The sequence below is a fragment of the Phoxinus phoxinus genome, assembly GCF_949152265.1.
Source record: "Phoxinus phoxinus genome assembly, chromosome: 8".
NCBI classification, from domain to species: Eukaryota; Metazoa; Chordata; class Actinopteri; order Cypriniformes; family Leuciscidae; genus Phoxinus; species Phoxinus phoxinus.
This window is the reverse complement of record NC_136883.1, coordinates 29,110,319-29,127,919: the sequence shown is the minus strand read 5'-3', so window position 1 is coordinate 29,127,919 and position 17,601 is coordinate 29,110,319. Positions and strand designations below refer to the sequence as shown.

At 36.6% G+C, this 17,601-nt stretch overlaps 2 protein-coding genes across 12 annotated transcripts in view; one reads left to right on the top strand and one right to left on the bottom strand.

Moving 5' to 3' along the window:
* Window positions 1-83: 83 nt before the first annotated feature.
* Window positions 84-5,942, bottom strand: LOC307003061 (fatty acyl-CoA hydrolase precursor, medium chain-like). 10 transcript variants are annotated; one of them, XM_079621151.1, is made up of 16 exons: window positions 5,730-5,855; window positions 5,468-5,621; window positions 5,315-5,339; window positions 5,110-5,223; window positions 4,757-4,952; window positions 4,066-4,204; window positions 3,803-3,936; window positions 3,539-3,692; window positions 3,144-3,248; window positions 2,022-2,123; window positions 1,741-1,881; window positions 1,516-1,596; window positions 1,194-1,335; window positions 959-1,108; window positions 727-799; window positions 95-653 (listed from the first exon to the last, which is right to left on the bottom strand). In XM_079621151.1, the coding sequence occupies exons 4-16, from the start codon at window positions 5,177-5,179 to the stop codon at window positions 488-490; spliced, it is 1,653 nt and encodes a 550-aa protein (XP_079477277.1). In that variant the 5' UTR covers window positions 5,180-5,223; window positions 5,315-5,339; window positions 5,468-5,621; window positions 5,730-5,855; the 3' UTR covers window positions 95-487. The 10 variants fall into 10 exon arrangements, with proteins under 10 accessions (XP_079477275.1, XP_079477274.1, XP_079477272.1 ...); XM_079621152.1 differs by having other exon boundaries at window positions 5,315-5,362; window positions 5,730-5,824; XM_079621155.1 differs by having other exon boundaries at window positions 5,315-5,362; window positions 5,557-5,621; window positions 5,730-5,809.
* Window positions 5,943-8,932: 2,990 nt separating this feature from the next.
* Window positions 8,933-17,601, top strand: part of zfpm1 (zinc finger protein, FOG family member 1) — an 88,487-nt gene continuing 79,818 nt past the window's right edge. For both annotated transcript variants that reach the window (XR_013798483.1, XM_079620060.1), the window contains exon 1: window positions 8,933-9,408. Coding sequence is in view for 1 of the 2 variants with exons in the window: in XM_079620060.1 (XP_079476186.1) it covers window positions 9,369-9,408 (40 nt within the window). In the remaining variant the exon portion in view is untranslated. The remainder of the gene's footprint in view (window positions 9,409-17,601) is intronic.

Below are 17,601 nucleotides of genomic sequence, written 5' to 3'. Positions count from 1 at the left end.
AAGTAAATATAATTCTAATATACAGTAAATAATATATTAAATTAATTAATTATGAAGTGTACATGTATATTTTAAACATTAAAATGTTTAAAATGTGATAATTTGTAAATAGTAATATCAATTTTACTTTATGATTAAGCAGTCTATCTTGACATTTTTTGCATGTTTTTGTTACTTAATTTCATTAATGTATTGTTGTAGCCCATTTCCATATAAATGAAAGAACAGTTTTGTACATTCATTTTAATTCCACATTCAAACTATTACCGTACACACATCCATGAAGTATGCAATTTCTAACCATGTAGGATACTGATACTTTTTTTTGACACCAATATCCAGATTTTGGCTAGATTTGAGAAACATTGAAATGCTTGCAGAAATCTATATCAAATGCAAAAGTTTTATCTGGGAACAATTGCAATGCATGGAGACAATATCATTTATGGACACTGCACAGCATTATATTTATTGGTGTGATAACTAATTAGGCTTTGTGGAGTGCAGCAAGTTTCTTAGGTAATTCAACAGAGAAAAAGAGCAGCTTGCCCATCTTCAGACCCTGTCCCTCAGTTTGCTGCAATCCTAGGTTCATGTATTTATAAGACTGGTCGTATACAGGCCAATTCACCAGACTGGGCCCATTTGGTGAGCTGTAGAAATAAAATATGAATTTAATGAATAAAGGATCATCGGTAACAGATCCTAATACTCTAGTGTACTCACCCAGTACGAATAAAGTTAGCCCAGTATCCCATGACAGTTCTGCATAGTTTGTTTTCCTCCTCACTGAGTGTTCCTGTGGATGATAAAGAGTTGATATCCATAACCACATCACAATTCATCATAACCATTTTCACTTTTGTTGCAATCATTTGCAGTTTCAAACCCCTGCCAGAATAATTGTCCAATATCATAATAATTAGCCTGCGGGCAAACAAGTTTTAGATCTGCTTACCTTCAGTTTTGACATGGCCATCCCAAAAGCAGGCCCCAAACACAAATCCAACGTCATCAGCATGGTCCGCCTTCACAAAGCTGGGTCTGAGATCTTTAAATATACTGGGCCGGTGCTGAAACTCATACATATACACAGGGACTCCAGCATCTGTGAAGTTATAACATAGGGTGTTGGCTAATTATAAAGCCAACCAACAATGAAATTACATTTTGCCAGTAACATTGCAACCAACCTCTATGGTAAGATGCAACCGTGATGGAGGGTATCACCATGAAAATATCCCCCATCATCTCAGTAAAAGCGTCGCGAATGTCCTCAGGAGTTTTAGCATCTTTTAAGTATTCTTCAACAATGAATTCATTGACTCCTGATGTCTATGACGACAGAGAGAAAGAGTCTTCTGAATGGTATTTTGTACTATGTCCACTAGAGTGAGACAAATACTAACAAATTAGCCAGACTGAGTTAATCCAAATAAACACATTTGCATATTTTAGCTATAGGTAAATCACTAGAAATAATCTAAAAAGAAGGAAGAATTTGTTGAGCTTTACACCATCTTTGTTGACAAGGTCCAAAATTGCTTTCACTGATTTTCTGTCCATCCCTTTAACCCATTCTGCTGAGACGAAGGCCTGAAATAATAATAGGAAAAAAATGAGCACATCCTGTTCAGCACCGTGTATTGTTTGCGTTTTTCCATTTTCATAATGGTCATAAAGGTTCATAGACCATTTGTTTCATTGTACTATTCCATTCAAAAATATTATGATACTTACCTGAGGGAGCATCCATCCAAATTCATGGTTTGTTGTTCCGATAAGAAGTGGAACTTTCTGAAAGTCTTTGCTCTTTAGTATCTTCTCTGCTGGCTCTTTAAGAAAGACCTCATCAACTGTCGCTCCAGGGAAAATGTGTTTCTAAGGAAATCACTTGGTCTAAGAAATTAATTAATTCTCTCTTCAATCTGTATATTTATGAAGAATATCACCAATAGATCTTAGCAGTTTTTTTTCATGAAATACTGGAAAGCATCTTACTTTAAATTCTCTGCTCCTACCTTTTTAGTTGCATTAATGATCTGTTCCTCAGTCAGTTCTTTTAAGCATTTGACCAGCACTGCAGAAGAGCTGAATTCACACTCCGTAATATTTGCTACCACCTGGTCAAACAGATTACAGACAATCAGCTTTCTTCTAAACATTACAAATATGCAAATTATCCAACATAATGTAATTTCAATATGCATTTTCAACTGATCCAGTTAAGAAAAACATATTCCGAGAACATATTGCTAATGTTCCCATTAAGTTATGAAAACGCTATTTCTCGATGTTCTCCGAATGATCAAAACTTACAAAACTTTATTTTTGTTATGTAAACGTTATGTGAACATTCCGTTGTATCATTTTGAAAACATTATGGAAACGTTACTTTTGAATGTTCTTTGAACGTTCTGAAAGAGTAACATTTAAAAAGAATTGGACGGACGAAGAAAAAAAGTTCCATGAACAATGTATACTGTAGGCTAAATTATGTTTTTGTGCTAACGGTTTGAGAACATTATTAAAGACCAGATAACTTTGAACGAATATTGTATTAATGTTAATGGAAGAATGTTTGTTCATAACTTTGAGAGAACCCTGCCAGAACATAGCCAAAGTTCTGAGAACATTTTCTGTTATTGTATTTGGGTATTGTTCTTTTTTATAAACTTTTTTTTTAAATGTATTTATGTATTGTTTATGTGTCTGAAACCAAATTGTCTTTAGGGAAATTAAAAACAAACTGAACTTAACAAGGCTCAAACATTTTTTTTTATATCTTCATAATTACAGATTCTCTTAAAGGGATAATTCACCAATTTTTTTTTATTCTGTCCTCATTTACCAAATTATGAATTTCTTTCTTCTGCTGAACACAAAAGAAGATATTTTGAAGAATGTTGGTAACCAAACAGTTGATGGACCCCATTGACTTCCATAGTATTTTTCCCCCATCAACTGTTTGGTCTATTTTTCAAAATATCTTCTTTTGTGTTCAGCAGAAGAAAGAAATACATACAGGTTTGGAACAACATGAGGGCGAGTAAGTGATGTCAGAATTTTTATTTTTGGGTGAACTATCCCTTTAAGGAACTATTGAGCAGTACACATTGATTGTTGTATTTTGGGTTAAATACCTTGGCAAACATCAATGGGTGTTTGATGGAGTAACCCATCGTGGTTGCTACTCCACTCTGAAAGATGGCTCTGTGGAACAGACCCTTGGTCATGGGTGACAATGTCTAAAAGTTCACAAGAATACATCTTTAGATTACATTTAACCATTGCATTGAAATTTACAGAGAATGTATTGTTGGGTAATATCATATGTTGTTTTAACAACTTGTCGTCACATTCACATTTCCAAAGTGGGTCAGAAGAAGCCCAAAGGTCCCCAAAGAACTTACCGTTTTATTCTGCTTTCTAAACACTGGTCAGAAATCATACGACTAATCACAATATACCAGGTACTTAAAAATAGGCAACAGTGAACTGTGTAGAAAATAATGTGGCATTACAAACATTGACTGACAAGAAAAGAGGCACTGATTCCTCCTGCAGACTCTCCTGCTATGGTGACAGACTGGGGGTCTCCTCCAAAACCCTCGATGTTTTCCTGCACCCACTGTAAAGCTGCAATCTGGTCTAGGAAGCCCCAGTTTCCTTGTGCAAGCTCATCGCCTGTGCTAAAACCAGAAGCATATTTAATTATAACCCACCCAGCAGAATCAGTGTCTTCAGTAAGCTAAAAAAATCTGGTGTCATTCTTAAAAGGACACATTCCATAAATGAATACCTGAAGTATCCTAACATTCCAAGTCGGTACTGAACGACAACCACAACTATGTTCTCATAGGCCGCCAACGGGGATCCGTCAAATATGGAAGCTCCGCTAAAGACCAGGGCTCCTCCATGAATCCAAACCATTACCTGTTGGTTTGATACGTTCATTTTGTCAGAGGGGATATGAAAATTATAAATAATGCATAGGAAATCTACTGTGAATTCACAAGTGCTGTCCTCTAGTTTAGATGAGAGTAGCCATAATTCCGTACTCACTGGATGTTTTTCGGATTCTAATCTTTGAGACGGAGTGTAAACGTCAAGATACAAACAGTCTTCTGAGACTCCTGTGGTGGTGAAATTCAACTTCATGGCCTTTGCTACTAAAGGCACAATATCTGGATCTTGAAGGCACCTACAATGCAGCAAGAGAAGAAAGTTGACGGGGGTGAAAGGAAATCTGAGCTCAGAAATGGTTTATATTACTTTATATAGTGCAGCGGTCCAACACAGAAGTGTGCACCTCTGGTTGGTCGCATTAATGTTTTGTAGGATCTGTTATAATCTAAATGTTTAATATTACAATGTAGAATTACATTTTTTTTTTACATCCGTACACAAGTTCAGGGGATTTTATTGAAGTTAACATACATCTTTAGCAATTGACATGTGCCTGTGATTATCCCTCCGTGTTTCAATGCTGACACACGTGTCATACAGATCCCAGATATAGCCTAGTGGTAAATAAGGAATTTATATATAACAGTAGTCCATTACTGAATACAAATTATGTGATGAAAGTTTTATTTACTAACATAGTCTATTAGGCTACATTATATATTAAATCGGACTACTTTTAGATTACTTTTGATCCAACTCGTTTGTCACTTATATAGCCTAGTAGTAGTACAGATATATGTGACATATCTTTTTTCAGTTACTGTTATGACTATATAGCAATACTCACATTGGAGGGTGCTGAGTGGCATTTCTTATGCCTTCCCATCCCTGTACAGGATCAGGTGCAGCCAGGCGGAGAGGACCAACAGGTGGCTGTGCAAAAGGAATCCCCAAATATTGCTCCACCACCTTTTCGGAGCCTTTAACTTTCGTATATTGCCCACGGACACTGCCATGCTTCAAAACGACCACCGGCCCAGAGTCTGCACACATGCAAACAGAAATCTGATATAAACTCCCATAATGAATAAAAAATAAAAAAAAATCAATAAAATAGTTAATTTAGTTAAATATTATTTAAATGTATAATTTCCTATATTATTTAAAAAGCAATATAGGCTACGAAGATAAAAAACTTGCCTGTCTGTACAGGGGTCGTCCAAACAGGGGCCAGGGCCAAGCACAGGCAGAGCAAAACTTCTTTCATCATAGCGGTTCTGTCGTTAAATCCTCAAGCCTGACTCTAGCCTCTGGCTAATGAAGACCTCACAAAACAGGCTCAGTTACAAAATACTGCCCTTTAACCTGCTACTACTTTACCCCCTAAAAACAAATCAACTGTTACCTGTGTACACAGTGGAATTCCTGGACTGAGGAGAAAAAAATCAATTCCCTGTAAATAATAATTACTAGAATTGTATGTCACAAACTTCCTGTTACGTTTTTCATTTGAGTTTTCCGAGTAGGCTACAGATGACACCATTTTCAAAACGCTCACCATTCATTTCACAGTTTTTTTTTCGCGGATCCGTGTGAAGTGTATTATACTGCCAGGCCATTCGATGGCGACGAATAGACTGAACTTACACATGTGCATGTCGTCAACGTCGCCCTTTGAAATCCGCTTTCAAAACTTTGCGTTTTCAGGCACCCTGCACCAAAACATCATTGCCGTGTAAACGAATGGTCAAACAAAACAAAAAAAAAAAGTTTTATGGTTTTAGTTGAAACCGGTGTCATGTAAACAGCCCCTCAGTTACCTGTTTTCATTTGTTCCAGTTTCCCGCTCCTCGTTTGTTACTATGGTTTCTGATTAATGAGTCATCACCTGTTCTCATTTGAGTTCAATCACCTTGTATGGCCTATTTAGGTCCTCCTTTACATCCAGTTATTGTCTGGTTTGGCTATTGTTCTTGAGTTGGTGTGAAACATGATGCCACCTCACCTGGCCTTCCCCTTCATTTGAATTACCTGAGTTTGTTTATTGAAACCTGTTATTAATCATCTTCATCTGGACCAGTCTCTCCTGACGTGTTTTTTAGAATAAAGATTTCTAAAGTATTACATGTATATGAGTAAAGTGAACCAAACATATCAAATGAATCAACATAAAGAAGAGTCACAAATTGACACCTAAACAAACATTTTCATTCTCAGCCAATCTCTCATTTGGATCATTTAATTTGTCAAAAAAATGTATGCAGATAGTATTTTTCTTTTTTTATTAAAAGTTGTTTGACTAACTGGCTTAACGGTCCAAGGTCTAGGTTGGTAACATAAAGACTGCAAGTTCAAGCTCGAGAGGCATTGGTTTAGAAACAGGGGAGGTATGGAGAGCTCAATCAGGGATGAACTGGTTAGTATGAAGTGTAGCCTACATAAAAATCAAACCGAATTTTTATGGTGTAAATTTTAACCGGCCAAAGTGCATTCTAAAAATGTTGACTTTTCAGTTAATAAGGTAGCCTATCTAGAATTATTCAAGGAAAAAGATGTGTGTGAAATGTATCTACTTTTCTTGTCAAAATGTAGGCTATTTGAACATGTACATTTTATGTCAATTTAAAATCCGTTCATTGTTATTGTTATTATTTTAATGTTTTTGCGAAGCAGCAGTGCTATTTATTTTATTTGTTGGTTTGATTTCATTGTGTGTACGCTTCTGAAAAAGAAGTATACTTCATAGTTCATTTTATTAAGTATACTTTAGTAATGTTGAAGTATATACGTAGGCTACTTTATGTAGCAGGTAGCCTATACTCACATCAAAATACTAGAAGTATACTTGCAAGTATTTCAAAACTTCTTGGGACTAAATTTTTAGTATATAAAAGTACACTTTTAAGTATACTTTAAGTTTAACAGTAGGAAACTGAGTACACAACCACGTGTCTCATTTGAATTCATTTTAAATACTTTTTTTATTTTTTTTATTCTACATGACTGTCTTTGTTGTGGGTTTGTAATGAATTTTTCATTTCTAAATGTTTGTAAAAAAAAGTTGACAACTGATGAGCAGAGTTGTGTCTTTATATTTTACACACCTACTAAATATAAATTGAGGTATGCATGGGTTTGACTATGTCCAGCATTCATTTATTACTAACAATTATTCTTAAAAGCACTGTATAAGCTTCAATAGAGGCAGAGCGCACTCTAGTGGCTTCATCTTGTTGCACGTCCTGATTTTGCAGAGTTAGACGCATTCCTGGGTCAACATACTCTATTGTTCCTGGAACAACATTCCTGTACAAAAAATGTAATCCTAACCATATCCCCCTAAATATACCCATAAGTTATCCCTAAAATGAGAGGGAAATGATAGGTGAATAACACTGATGTAAGCAATCAGATTTTAATGACATATAGTTTATGTCAAGTTCAGGCTTACCACCATGCAGGGTTACATGGTTGTAAGCCTGAACTTGACATAAACTGTATGTCATTCAAATCTGATTGGTTGATTGGAATGTTGTTCCAGGATCAACAAAGATGGATCAGGAACAGCGTGTTTGTGTCCAATGTCTCCTGCTTTAGTTTATATTATGTCATCATTTATTGTCATTATGAGTGCGGAATCCTTTTCTATGTCTTGATTTCATCATGTTTAATCATGAAAGACAAGATGAACAATGTTCCTTCATTATCAAGATTAACAAAATCAGCATTGATCTTATTAATAGCCTAATAATCCTCATAACAAATCTTAATAAATCATGACACAAAACAGAAATGCAGGGTAGATTTTTTTTGTGGCTTGTATTTTTGCTCCACAACTTTCAGGTTTTTGCATATGACACGGTTGATGTACTTGACTTATGTTCAAATGCTGGGGTCTGCGAGGAATGTGTCTATTAAGTCATCTCACTACAACCATGGTGGCCTCTACTGTGAAGGATAAGATAAGCTTTTCGGTTGGTCACTAGATGGAAGCAGTGAGTTTTTGAGGAGGCCACAGAGTGTCAGCATATGTGCTGCTAGCACCATTCTCACTTTTTTGGTAATTATACCATGAATGACAGCTATAATTGTGGGACTTTTTGTATTTCAGTAATTACCACTGAGCATTTTACTTGGAGATTCTAGTCACGATCCCATTTAAAGTATACAAGCAGACTAGAATACTATTTTTGATCCCTGTGTGAGGGGGAATTGCAAAAGAAGGAAATAAACAATAAAAATAATCAAAAATATGAAGTGTAGCTACAGATTGTACAATAGACAAGGCAAAATAATAAAACCTAAATAAAACTAAAAATAGATATTAAGGCAAAATATGTATTATCTTAATATAATAAATTAAAACAAGGGCAGAAATAATAATATTATTCAATAACAATAGTATTCAATTTATGTTAATTTATGTAATAATAATACTTACATATAATAATTAGTTATATTCATAATAATATATCATTAATATATTATTATATATTTTACAACACTAATATTTTAATAATAATATTTCATTTATTATGATATGTTTTATAATAATTCAATAATATTACTATTACATTTACTATAAAATATTTTACAAAATATATTATAAAATATCTATAAGGCCTATATATCTATATCTATATCAGAGTTTTATGAATAAAATGAATAAGAACAATTATAATAAATAATTATAATAATAGTTCAATTATGTATAATTATGATATATATATAAGCAATATATTATAATAAATTCATAATCATTATTATTATGAATATATAATCGTTTATAGAAGTAATGCACAATTATAATAATTACTGTTGTTATTAAAATGAGTAGTTGTAATAACTTTATTATATTTTGAATAGCCTACCCCATTAAAACATTTCCGTACATGCTCATATTAACTAAGAAATTTGTTTTCCATGCAAACGACACGAGGCATACATTTCATGCCTTGCATTGCTGGAAGTGTGATGTTCGGGGGGGGGATCGAGAGTTGCTTGAGAGCGCGGGCGCAGTGAGGAGCGTGCGGCATGGCATCATACGCAAGGGGCGTGACGGAGGCGTGTCATAACATTACAGCGCCACTGTTTCATGTGTCGATCGAGCCCCGTTGAGAACTGCGCTCTCTCTGTGCTTCACCGGAGTAGACATAAACAAATCATTAAAAGCTACAGGTTTAGTTTTCTCCAGAAGCGTATGCGCTGTCAGGGCTACACCGGCAGAGTTTGTTTTGGCTAACGAAGAGGATAGATCGCGAATCTGGGAAGACGTCGAAAAGTAACTAAGGCTCACTCGGCCACAGGTAGCTCTTTCGGCTCTGAATATCAAAGTACAGGTCATGCGGGTGTCTCCGGCCGGGCAGAGAGCTGTGATCCAGTGCTGCTGTTACTGCTAGTCTCCCCGGTGGACTGATCGCTTTTGCCGCAAGCTGAGCAGCAGGAACGACGGAATAAGCATGTCTCGAAGAAAGCAGAGCAAACCCCGGCAGATCAAACGTAAGCGTTTAAAGTTTCACTAGTACCAGTGCTGTTGTTGTGAATGGTGACTCATTGTAAAATGTGAGTGACATTATTCATATGACGGGATATCAATGTTTTTTTTGAGCGCAGCTCAACAATTTCGTGGAAACTGACTATTTCTAATAACAGGGAATGAATGACACACTTCAGATGTGTGACCGGTCTGCTCAAATAATCCTTGTGTTTGAATGGTTTCAAGACAGAAGAAAATAATTAGAAATAGCTACATTTAGTTACAATTGCCATAGTTACACCAGTAGCTTTTAAGACGCGCAGCTCTTTTTGTAAAAGCGCACGGCACGTGAACGGCGCTGAACAAACTCGCGCTTAATTTTTCAAACCCAGTGTAGATAATTGTGTTTAAATCCGTTTTATTTAACTTTTTCATTTGTAAAAGTGCTTTCGTCTGCTCGAACCGAAGTGTAACCGTGGCTTCCTGTTTAATACTGTTGTGGAAACGTCACTGTTCTCTGAAAAAGACGATATGAGTTCAGATAAACAGTGATCCGATCCCAGTCGAGATAAGGATTAAAATTGGATCTTTTATTTGTTTTCTGTCTGTGGCTGCAACGAGGCTGCTGTTGCATTTTCCTTCGGCTTTTCAGTTCTCTTTCCAGAGATGAGACGTCAGATAGCGCGCACAGCTGATCTCTCCACATGATAGTGGATTACAATTGGATGTTTTTTTTTTATCTATCCATTTTAAACCTATAATGCAGGCACACATTAATTGGACTTAAAAATGGCATTTTTATGATTGAATGCAAGATATTATATTATTTGCGCGTCCTCATGTTGCTCCAAACCTGTGACTTTATTTTCTGCCTTGGAACACAATAGGATACATTTTGAAGAATATCTTGGTTGCTCTTTTCCATACAGTGACAATGAATGGTGGCTGAAGATGTAAAGCCTCTAAAACGACACAAAATAATCATAAAAGCAATTTATCTCAAGCTGAATATTCAATATAAACTGTTGTCACTTTACTGAGAAAAGTATCAATGAAATCGTTGATTATGAACATTATGAAACCAATCAGAATGATTTGTTCATGAATCAAACTGATTCGACTCCTGAGTAGCTGGCTCATTGATTCATTTAACAGCTCAATGGAGGGGAATATTAATAGGGAATAACAACTGTTTCTCACACAGAGCAATAATTAGGACTTAAGACTTGGAATATGGTGTGCTAGTCTTTTATTATATTTTTAATATGATTGTTACGTCCTTTTTGAGGCTTGACATCTTCAGTCACCAATCATTGTGATTGGAAAAGAGCAACCAGGAGATTTTTTGGACATCCACTGGTGAAGAAAAGTCATAAAGGTTTGGAACAACATGAGGGTGACTGAAGTTTTTGGTCAAAGTAACTCTTGACATTTTGTGGTCAATAAAATCATAAGGTAAAAATCAAATTCATTGACCCCTGCCTCTCCCTCTCTTTCTCTGAAAAGAACCAACAGTGCTGAAAAGTCGTTTCGCTCTGGTGCCAGGCGCTGTTTCAGTTCTTCATCCAGAAGAGATGCTTTCAGGCGATAAGCACAGTAGCAATATCTTGGAGGTTGAGTTTGAAAGGGCTGCTCAAAAAAAAAAAAATATTAATGCGATTCAAAGGCAGAAAGCGACTCTTGAATAGGAAAGAAAAAATGGTCTGATAAGGCAACATTAACATATACCACTGAGTGTAAACGGTCGGTATCAAGGTTTGTTTAAGTGACTGGAGAGTTATACGAGCACGTTGGCCAGTGACAATGCCAGTGACCCGCTGACCCATGAAGTCGCTCTCTTAATTGAGATGTCTTATCTGATATAAAGCTATCTCTGGTTGGTTTCCGGAGAACTCATATTCCCACCTAGAGACAGCTGCGAATGGTGGAACCAGCTTTACTACTTCAAGCCAGTCGTAGCTGATGTTTTGAACAATTCAGAATAAACATTCCTTATCTAGATTTCATATCTGCTGGCTTTTAAAGTACACATCGCCAACTCCACGAGTCCCCCATTGACGTCTCATTAGACTAATGATGAAGATGGTGGGAAAGTATCTCAGATTTGGCTCGAGATTTCCCTAAAGGTGAGTACCCCCACCACGAAACTCTGGAACGCATGTGAACAGCATCACATCGCCCCTCTTATCTTACCTTTTTGCATATGTAAACGTCAAGACGATGGCGCATAATATAATAAATGCGCGATTGCATTGTTTTGTTACACTCTTACTGGAAGGATTACAATCCCGGCCCCTCTAAAAGAAGGTATCCGGTATCATGGAAGTCTATGTTGAGAGGAAATATTTTTGTGTGTCTTTTGTGCGTCACTCTCCCAATGGTAAAGATCGTGCTGATAGATTATCCATCCCTCCCTGATGGCGAGATTAGCTCGCGGCCTAGCGGGGCCACATCCCAGGGCTTATATTTTGGCAGTTGAGATGGGAGACAAGATAGGTGAGACGGCGATCTCTGTGGAGATAGAGCCAACGTCGAGGGGGGTTGTGGGAAATTGGGATTATAATTACATTTGGCTGAAGCATTCTCATCTTTGTCATGTTTGTGTTGTTGTTTGGGACTGGCTGGGTGTATCTCTAGATAAGTAAAAAAAAAAAAGAGAGAGGAGAAAAGCAGATAAGGGGAGAGTAGGATGGCAGGGCTGATAAGGGCTGGGGGAGAGAGGCAGGAATACAGAAATGGTAGATGGGTGTACGCTGCGTTTTAAAAGCAGCTGCCTCAGTTAGATGGCAGGGGCCGATAAGAGAGCCGTTGAGATGATTGGGAGATAACGGAGGAGATTCTCACAGATAACAGCCGAGTGACATCATTCAAACGGCTCCGAGGTCGGCGTGAATTATTCATGAGCTCCCAGAATTTGGCGTCAGCGGCCGGAGGATGTTTGAGAAGCTGGGGCCAGACAATGCACTTGTTTGAGTTACCACCTCCTGTACCTTGGGCTTGCAGTTTTGAAAGTGTGGACAACTGATGGGATCTCTTCCTGTTTTTGTTGAAACCATTCTCAGAGCTTTCGCTAGCCGTCAGGTTCAGCGTCTCGGGGTCATTTGACCCCGAGGGCTAGTTTAATGCTCAGGCCAAAAAATATTGAAAAGAATGAGAGATCACAAGGCTCTCGCACACATATTTTCACACATACGCAGATTACGCACACACGCAGTTGCGTCGCGGTGGTGGTTTTGCTTGTGTTTTTTCCTTCTTTGTTCTGCTTTTAGCTCGATGTGAACTTTTGATAAAGCCTGGGGCCTGATCTCCGGTACAGATAGAGATCGCCAAGTGCGATAAGAGTTGTTATCAGCACAGAGCAGGCAGGAGCTGAGGCTTTGCTGCAATAACAAAGCTACACGTAAGAACAGCAGGGCCCCGGACCCTGGCAATCAGTTCCAGCCTTAATGTGATTAATGTTGTTGTATAATTAGATGATAGGTGTGAATGCATTTTTTCCCCCCCTTTAGTTACTCCCCACCCTCTCTCAGTTCCCACACTTGTGTTTTCTCCTAACAACCATTGTAGTTGATTAATTTAATTAAAACTAATTCCACATATTACTCACTGTAGATCTTGTGTTAGATAGCATTGAGATGCAGGTTTTTTTTTTTTGTTCACCGATGTTAATCTTTGTGGGGTGCGTTTTGGTGAAAAACAGTGAGAAAAAAAAAAAAGTATTCTGCGCTAGGCCTTGCGAAAGGAAACTAGAATGTGGCGTCAGCAGTATGGCTGAAATGTTGATTTGCAGTGAGATATTAGATACCGAGTGATAGTGGGTGCAGTGAACACTGTGAGAAAGTCTTAAAGTTTTTTTTAATGAGTTGCAAAGCCAATGACGACTTTAGTGAATTTGATCAAATATGATAATCAATGGTTCTAGTATCTGATAATAATTAATACAAGATTGTTAAGGTCTTCAAAGTCCTGCTTTTTATGATTATTATTGAATAATGCTTGTTTATAACTGTGCTTGGTATTAATATTATGGTAGAATGAAGACTAAGCCAATTATTTGACAAATATTATACACACTGTCACTGTCTGACAAAATTTTCAGCAGCATCACTCCAGTCTTCAGTGTCACATGATCCTTCAGAAATTATTCTAATATGCTCATTTGGTGTGCAAGAAACATTTCTTATTTTGAATTTGAATTCTCTAATGGCTGTGATGTTGTTTTATGTTAGTATATTATGTGTATCTACACTCTTGTAAGCCAATAGACATAGCTAATCTGTTGATGTAAGGATTTTTATGTATCTCTGTGTTGTTTTCTGCAGACACGGATCTCACTCAATCATCAACTTGCTGAAACCTCTTTTTAAATATAGAAAATATAGAAACCGAAATATAGAAGATATTGAAATCTATATTTATTTCTTAAAATATAGAAACCTAACCCCTTTTTAAATATAGAAAATTGTGTATTTATTCTAAATAACCAGTATAGCTAACTTGTCCTATTATATCTTTCAGTTTCACTATTTATTTATTAGTTTTGTGTAGTATGTTGATCAATACAGCTGGGTGATGTTCTGATTGGTTCAGCCCATGAGCTCTCCTGATTGGATGAGAGAGCTTGCACTATGTCGGCTGAAAATTATGTCAAAAAGCTGTAACTGTAGATTAGAATTTACTGTTTAGGAAGTGTCTGTTGGTTGCCACAGTGAAAGGAAAAGCTTTTAGGTGTTTTGATGAATTATTGCTCTTTCCTAATGTTTACGCCAGAGGAAGTCGAGTGAGTTATGATAACTGATCCCTCATTGACCCATTAGCGCTCCTAAATCCTCACTTCTTTTGTTGTGTGGGCTCATAAAAAGCGTAGAAAAGAAAATAAATACTAAAGTTTCATCTTAGACGATTGTGTAAAGCAGAAACTTAACGTCCCAGCGAGTATATTTAAACTGTCACAAACCCCTATTTTGTCTTTTACACAATCTAATATTTGCAAGTGCAACAGAACAACCACCAAGCCAACCACATTTTTAATATTTTATTTATGTAGTTTATATGGAAATATATGTAAATGACACTTGATGTCAATGATGTCACTTTGTACAGTGCTGTCAGAGTTCCAGGACTCAGTATGCCATCTTTCTTATAGCAGCACAACTCAGACGGGTGCCGTAAAAGTTGTGAATCACCCCCTCAACCCCACCAACCACAGCCCTGCTAAATGTAGAGACAAGCATAAAGTCTTAAACACAGCTGCAGTTGTGAAGCGCTGGATGAGAATAAAATATTAATGTGTTATTAAGGATCCCGTAGCCTCTGGCCCCAATGCAATTAAAAACAAGATGGGAACAGGGCAGTAATCTTTTAATGCACTGTTATCACATAGCATCTTATGAAGAGGACTTATTTTTATGTGCCGTTTTGATAGGAACGGCGGAGGTGAGATTTGCCATCGCAGGAGGGAGATATATATTTTTTTTCCAGAAGGTTGGTGTAATAGAGTTTTCTGTGCTTTTTGGTTGGAGTTAATGAGTTGCGTCTTAAGGAGAATGGAGATATGATAATTTGTCCGATGTGGAGGAGCCATATTTGATGTGGATCACGGCTAACAGGGTTGATTAGATTGACTGATTTCCACACTGAGGTTTGATGTCATGTTCTTTTATTTGATGTGCTTAATTGGCATGGTAGGGGGTGTGGGCCATCAATTTGATGTAGTGCTAAGGACATAAAGTTCAAGAGTGACACTATATACTGTTCACTCCTTTAGAAGGATCGGGGGCCCATATCTCAAGGGGTGCTTTATGCAAACATTTCATCTGGGTGTATTTGTCTGAACCATAAGGCCGTAGATTACATCTGCTGGTCACATCCCAAAGGCATTCAGGTGAGTTTCTGTGTCAGAGTGTAAAATATACACTCTGGGACAGAAACAGTTCTCACTGGCTTGCTTGTTATGGCTGCCAAGAGCCGAATCTTTTGCTAAGTGTAATCAAATGCACAAGGCCATGTTTTTACTATTTATATAATGTTTGTGTTTCATTTTACACTTATAAATGTAGCACCACAGACTTCAAAATAAGTCAGACTAGGGGATTATTGAGTTTGACTTGTGAGCTGGTATGGGTCACAAAGGTTGAATAATTCAAAAACCGACCAGAGGTTAACCTGTTTTAGATTTTACTGATAGTCTTTAAAACGGTTTAATTGTTTAGCCAGTTCAGTTTGGCCTTGGATTTTTTTTAAAAAGTCTCCTGTGCTCAACAAGGCTGCTTTTCTTTCAGTAAAAACAGTAATATTGTGAAATTATTATAATTTAACATAACAATTTTTCATTTTAATATTTTGAATATATAACATTTTATGTGTAACTCTATATATTTAACTATTAATTTAGTGCTGGCAAATCGAATTAATCACGATTAATCGCATCTAACATAAAAAAATACTGTAGGCTATATACACACACATATTCAAATTGTGTTAGCTGTGATCTATCAATCTGACAGCATATAAATATAATTAAATATAATTTTTATTTAATAATATATTTACATATAACAATATATTTTATAAGTGTTATATATATATATATATATATATATATATATATATATATATATATATATATATATATATATATATATATATATATATATATATAATATTCAGTATGTGACCCTGGACCACAAAACCAGTCTTATGGGTCATTTTATTAAACGTTGAGATTTATACATCATCTAAAAGCTGAATAAATAAGCTATCCATTGATGTATGGTTTGTTAGGATATGACAATATTTGGCCGAGATACAACTATTTGAAACAACTATTGTTTCTATAAACAACTTCTGGAATCTGAAGGTGCAAAAAAAATCTAAATATTGAGAAAATCGCCTTTAAAGTTATCCATATCTGTTATCCATTATCTCAAAATATTTGTTATATATTTAAGGTATAGGAAATCTACAAAATATCTTCATGGATCATGATCTTTACTTAATATACTAATGATTTTTGGCATAAAAGAAAAAGCAATAATTTTGACCCATACAATGTTTTGTTGGCTATTGCCACAAATATACCCGTGCAACTTATGACTGGTTTTGTGGTCCAGGGTCAAATATGTGAAACGCATCTGATTTGATTCTGGACCTTTAATGAGTCTTAATAATATAAGACAGAATGGTCAATTATTTGATCAAACAACCCATTGAGTCAACAGTTTTTCAAATATGTAGTTAGCAGCACATCTCTACTATAAACTACCACTGACCTGTTGTACAAGAAAAAAAAAAAGAAAAAAAAAGGCTGTCCTGAGTATCCCTATTGCTCACGGTGCAGAGAGCTCAGGCTTGGGTGTTATTTGCCAGGCAGGAGGCTCTTGTGGGAAGGGAACACCGGGCATGTTTCATAAGGAAAGGCGGAAAGAGAGGAGATAAGCTCAGAAGGGCAGCTGGGACAAAGGCCCCAGAAAGAGGAGAGGTTAGACCGCCTCCAGGGAGCCACCCCTGAACAGAGGTGGTCTAGACCAGAGTGGCTCCTCTTTCTGCTCTCACACACTCCACTTGGCCTGCTCTAGAAAGAGAAGGGAGACTGCCAGAGATCAGCATCCAACCTCTTTCAGCTTCTGTCTGAGAGGGGTATACATGTATGTGTGTGAAGTGTGAATCACATCGTGTTAGCCACATCAAATGTTGCAGATGCTCAGACATGTTTCATGTAGCTAATTGCCATATGTGATCTGATTGCAATGCATTTTTACATTTCAGACACATTGCCTAACTCCTGTTAACTGTGAACAACTCCCGTTTAACAGTGTACAAAGTGTTTTTGCCTTTTGAATTTTTTTTAATTGGCAAATCTAGACTAAATCGGTGACATGGAAGACTACATTGAGGTTGTCTCGAGGCGATAGATGGTTTGTCTTTGCCCACCTATCTTGTTTCTTCTTCGGTTTTTTTTTTTTTGGTCATTGGTTTCTCACTTCCTCTACTTTCGCTTTTGCCCCTTCGTTGACTCTTATTGTGACCCCTTTAGCAGTTGCAAACAATTATCTCATTTGACTATTTGTTTCATGTCCTTTCTGGAAGGCCATAGGAATATCTCTATAGCATAAGGTGGTGGTAGCATGTTCTTTATATGGCTTTTCCTATGGTAAGTACTCAGCATTTCTTACAACATAACCAGTCAAATAGCCAGGGTTACATGATGTACTTGT

What these genes read in the sequence shown, in the direction of transcription:
- LOC307003061 (XM_079621149.1), bottom strand. Translation starts at nt 5,179, where the DNA reads ATGATGAAAGAAGTTTTGCTCTGCCTGTGCTTGGCCCTGGCCCCTGTT. An exon ending in ACCCATTGATGTTTGCCAAG is followed by an intron (nt 2,124 to 3,143) that starts GTATTTAACCCA and finishes CTGTTTGACCAG; the next exon opens with GTGGTAGCAAATATTACGGA. An exon ending in TCATTAATGCAACTAAAAAG is followed by an intron (nt 1,882 to 2,021) that starts GTAGGAGCAGAG and finishes TGATTTCCTTAG; the next exon opens with AAACACATTTTCCCTGGAGC.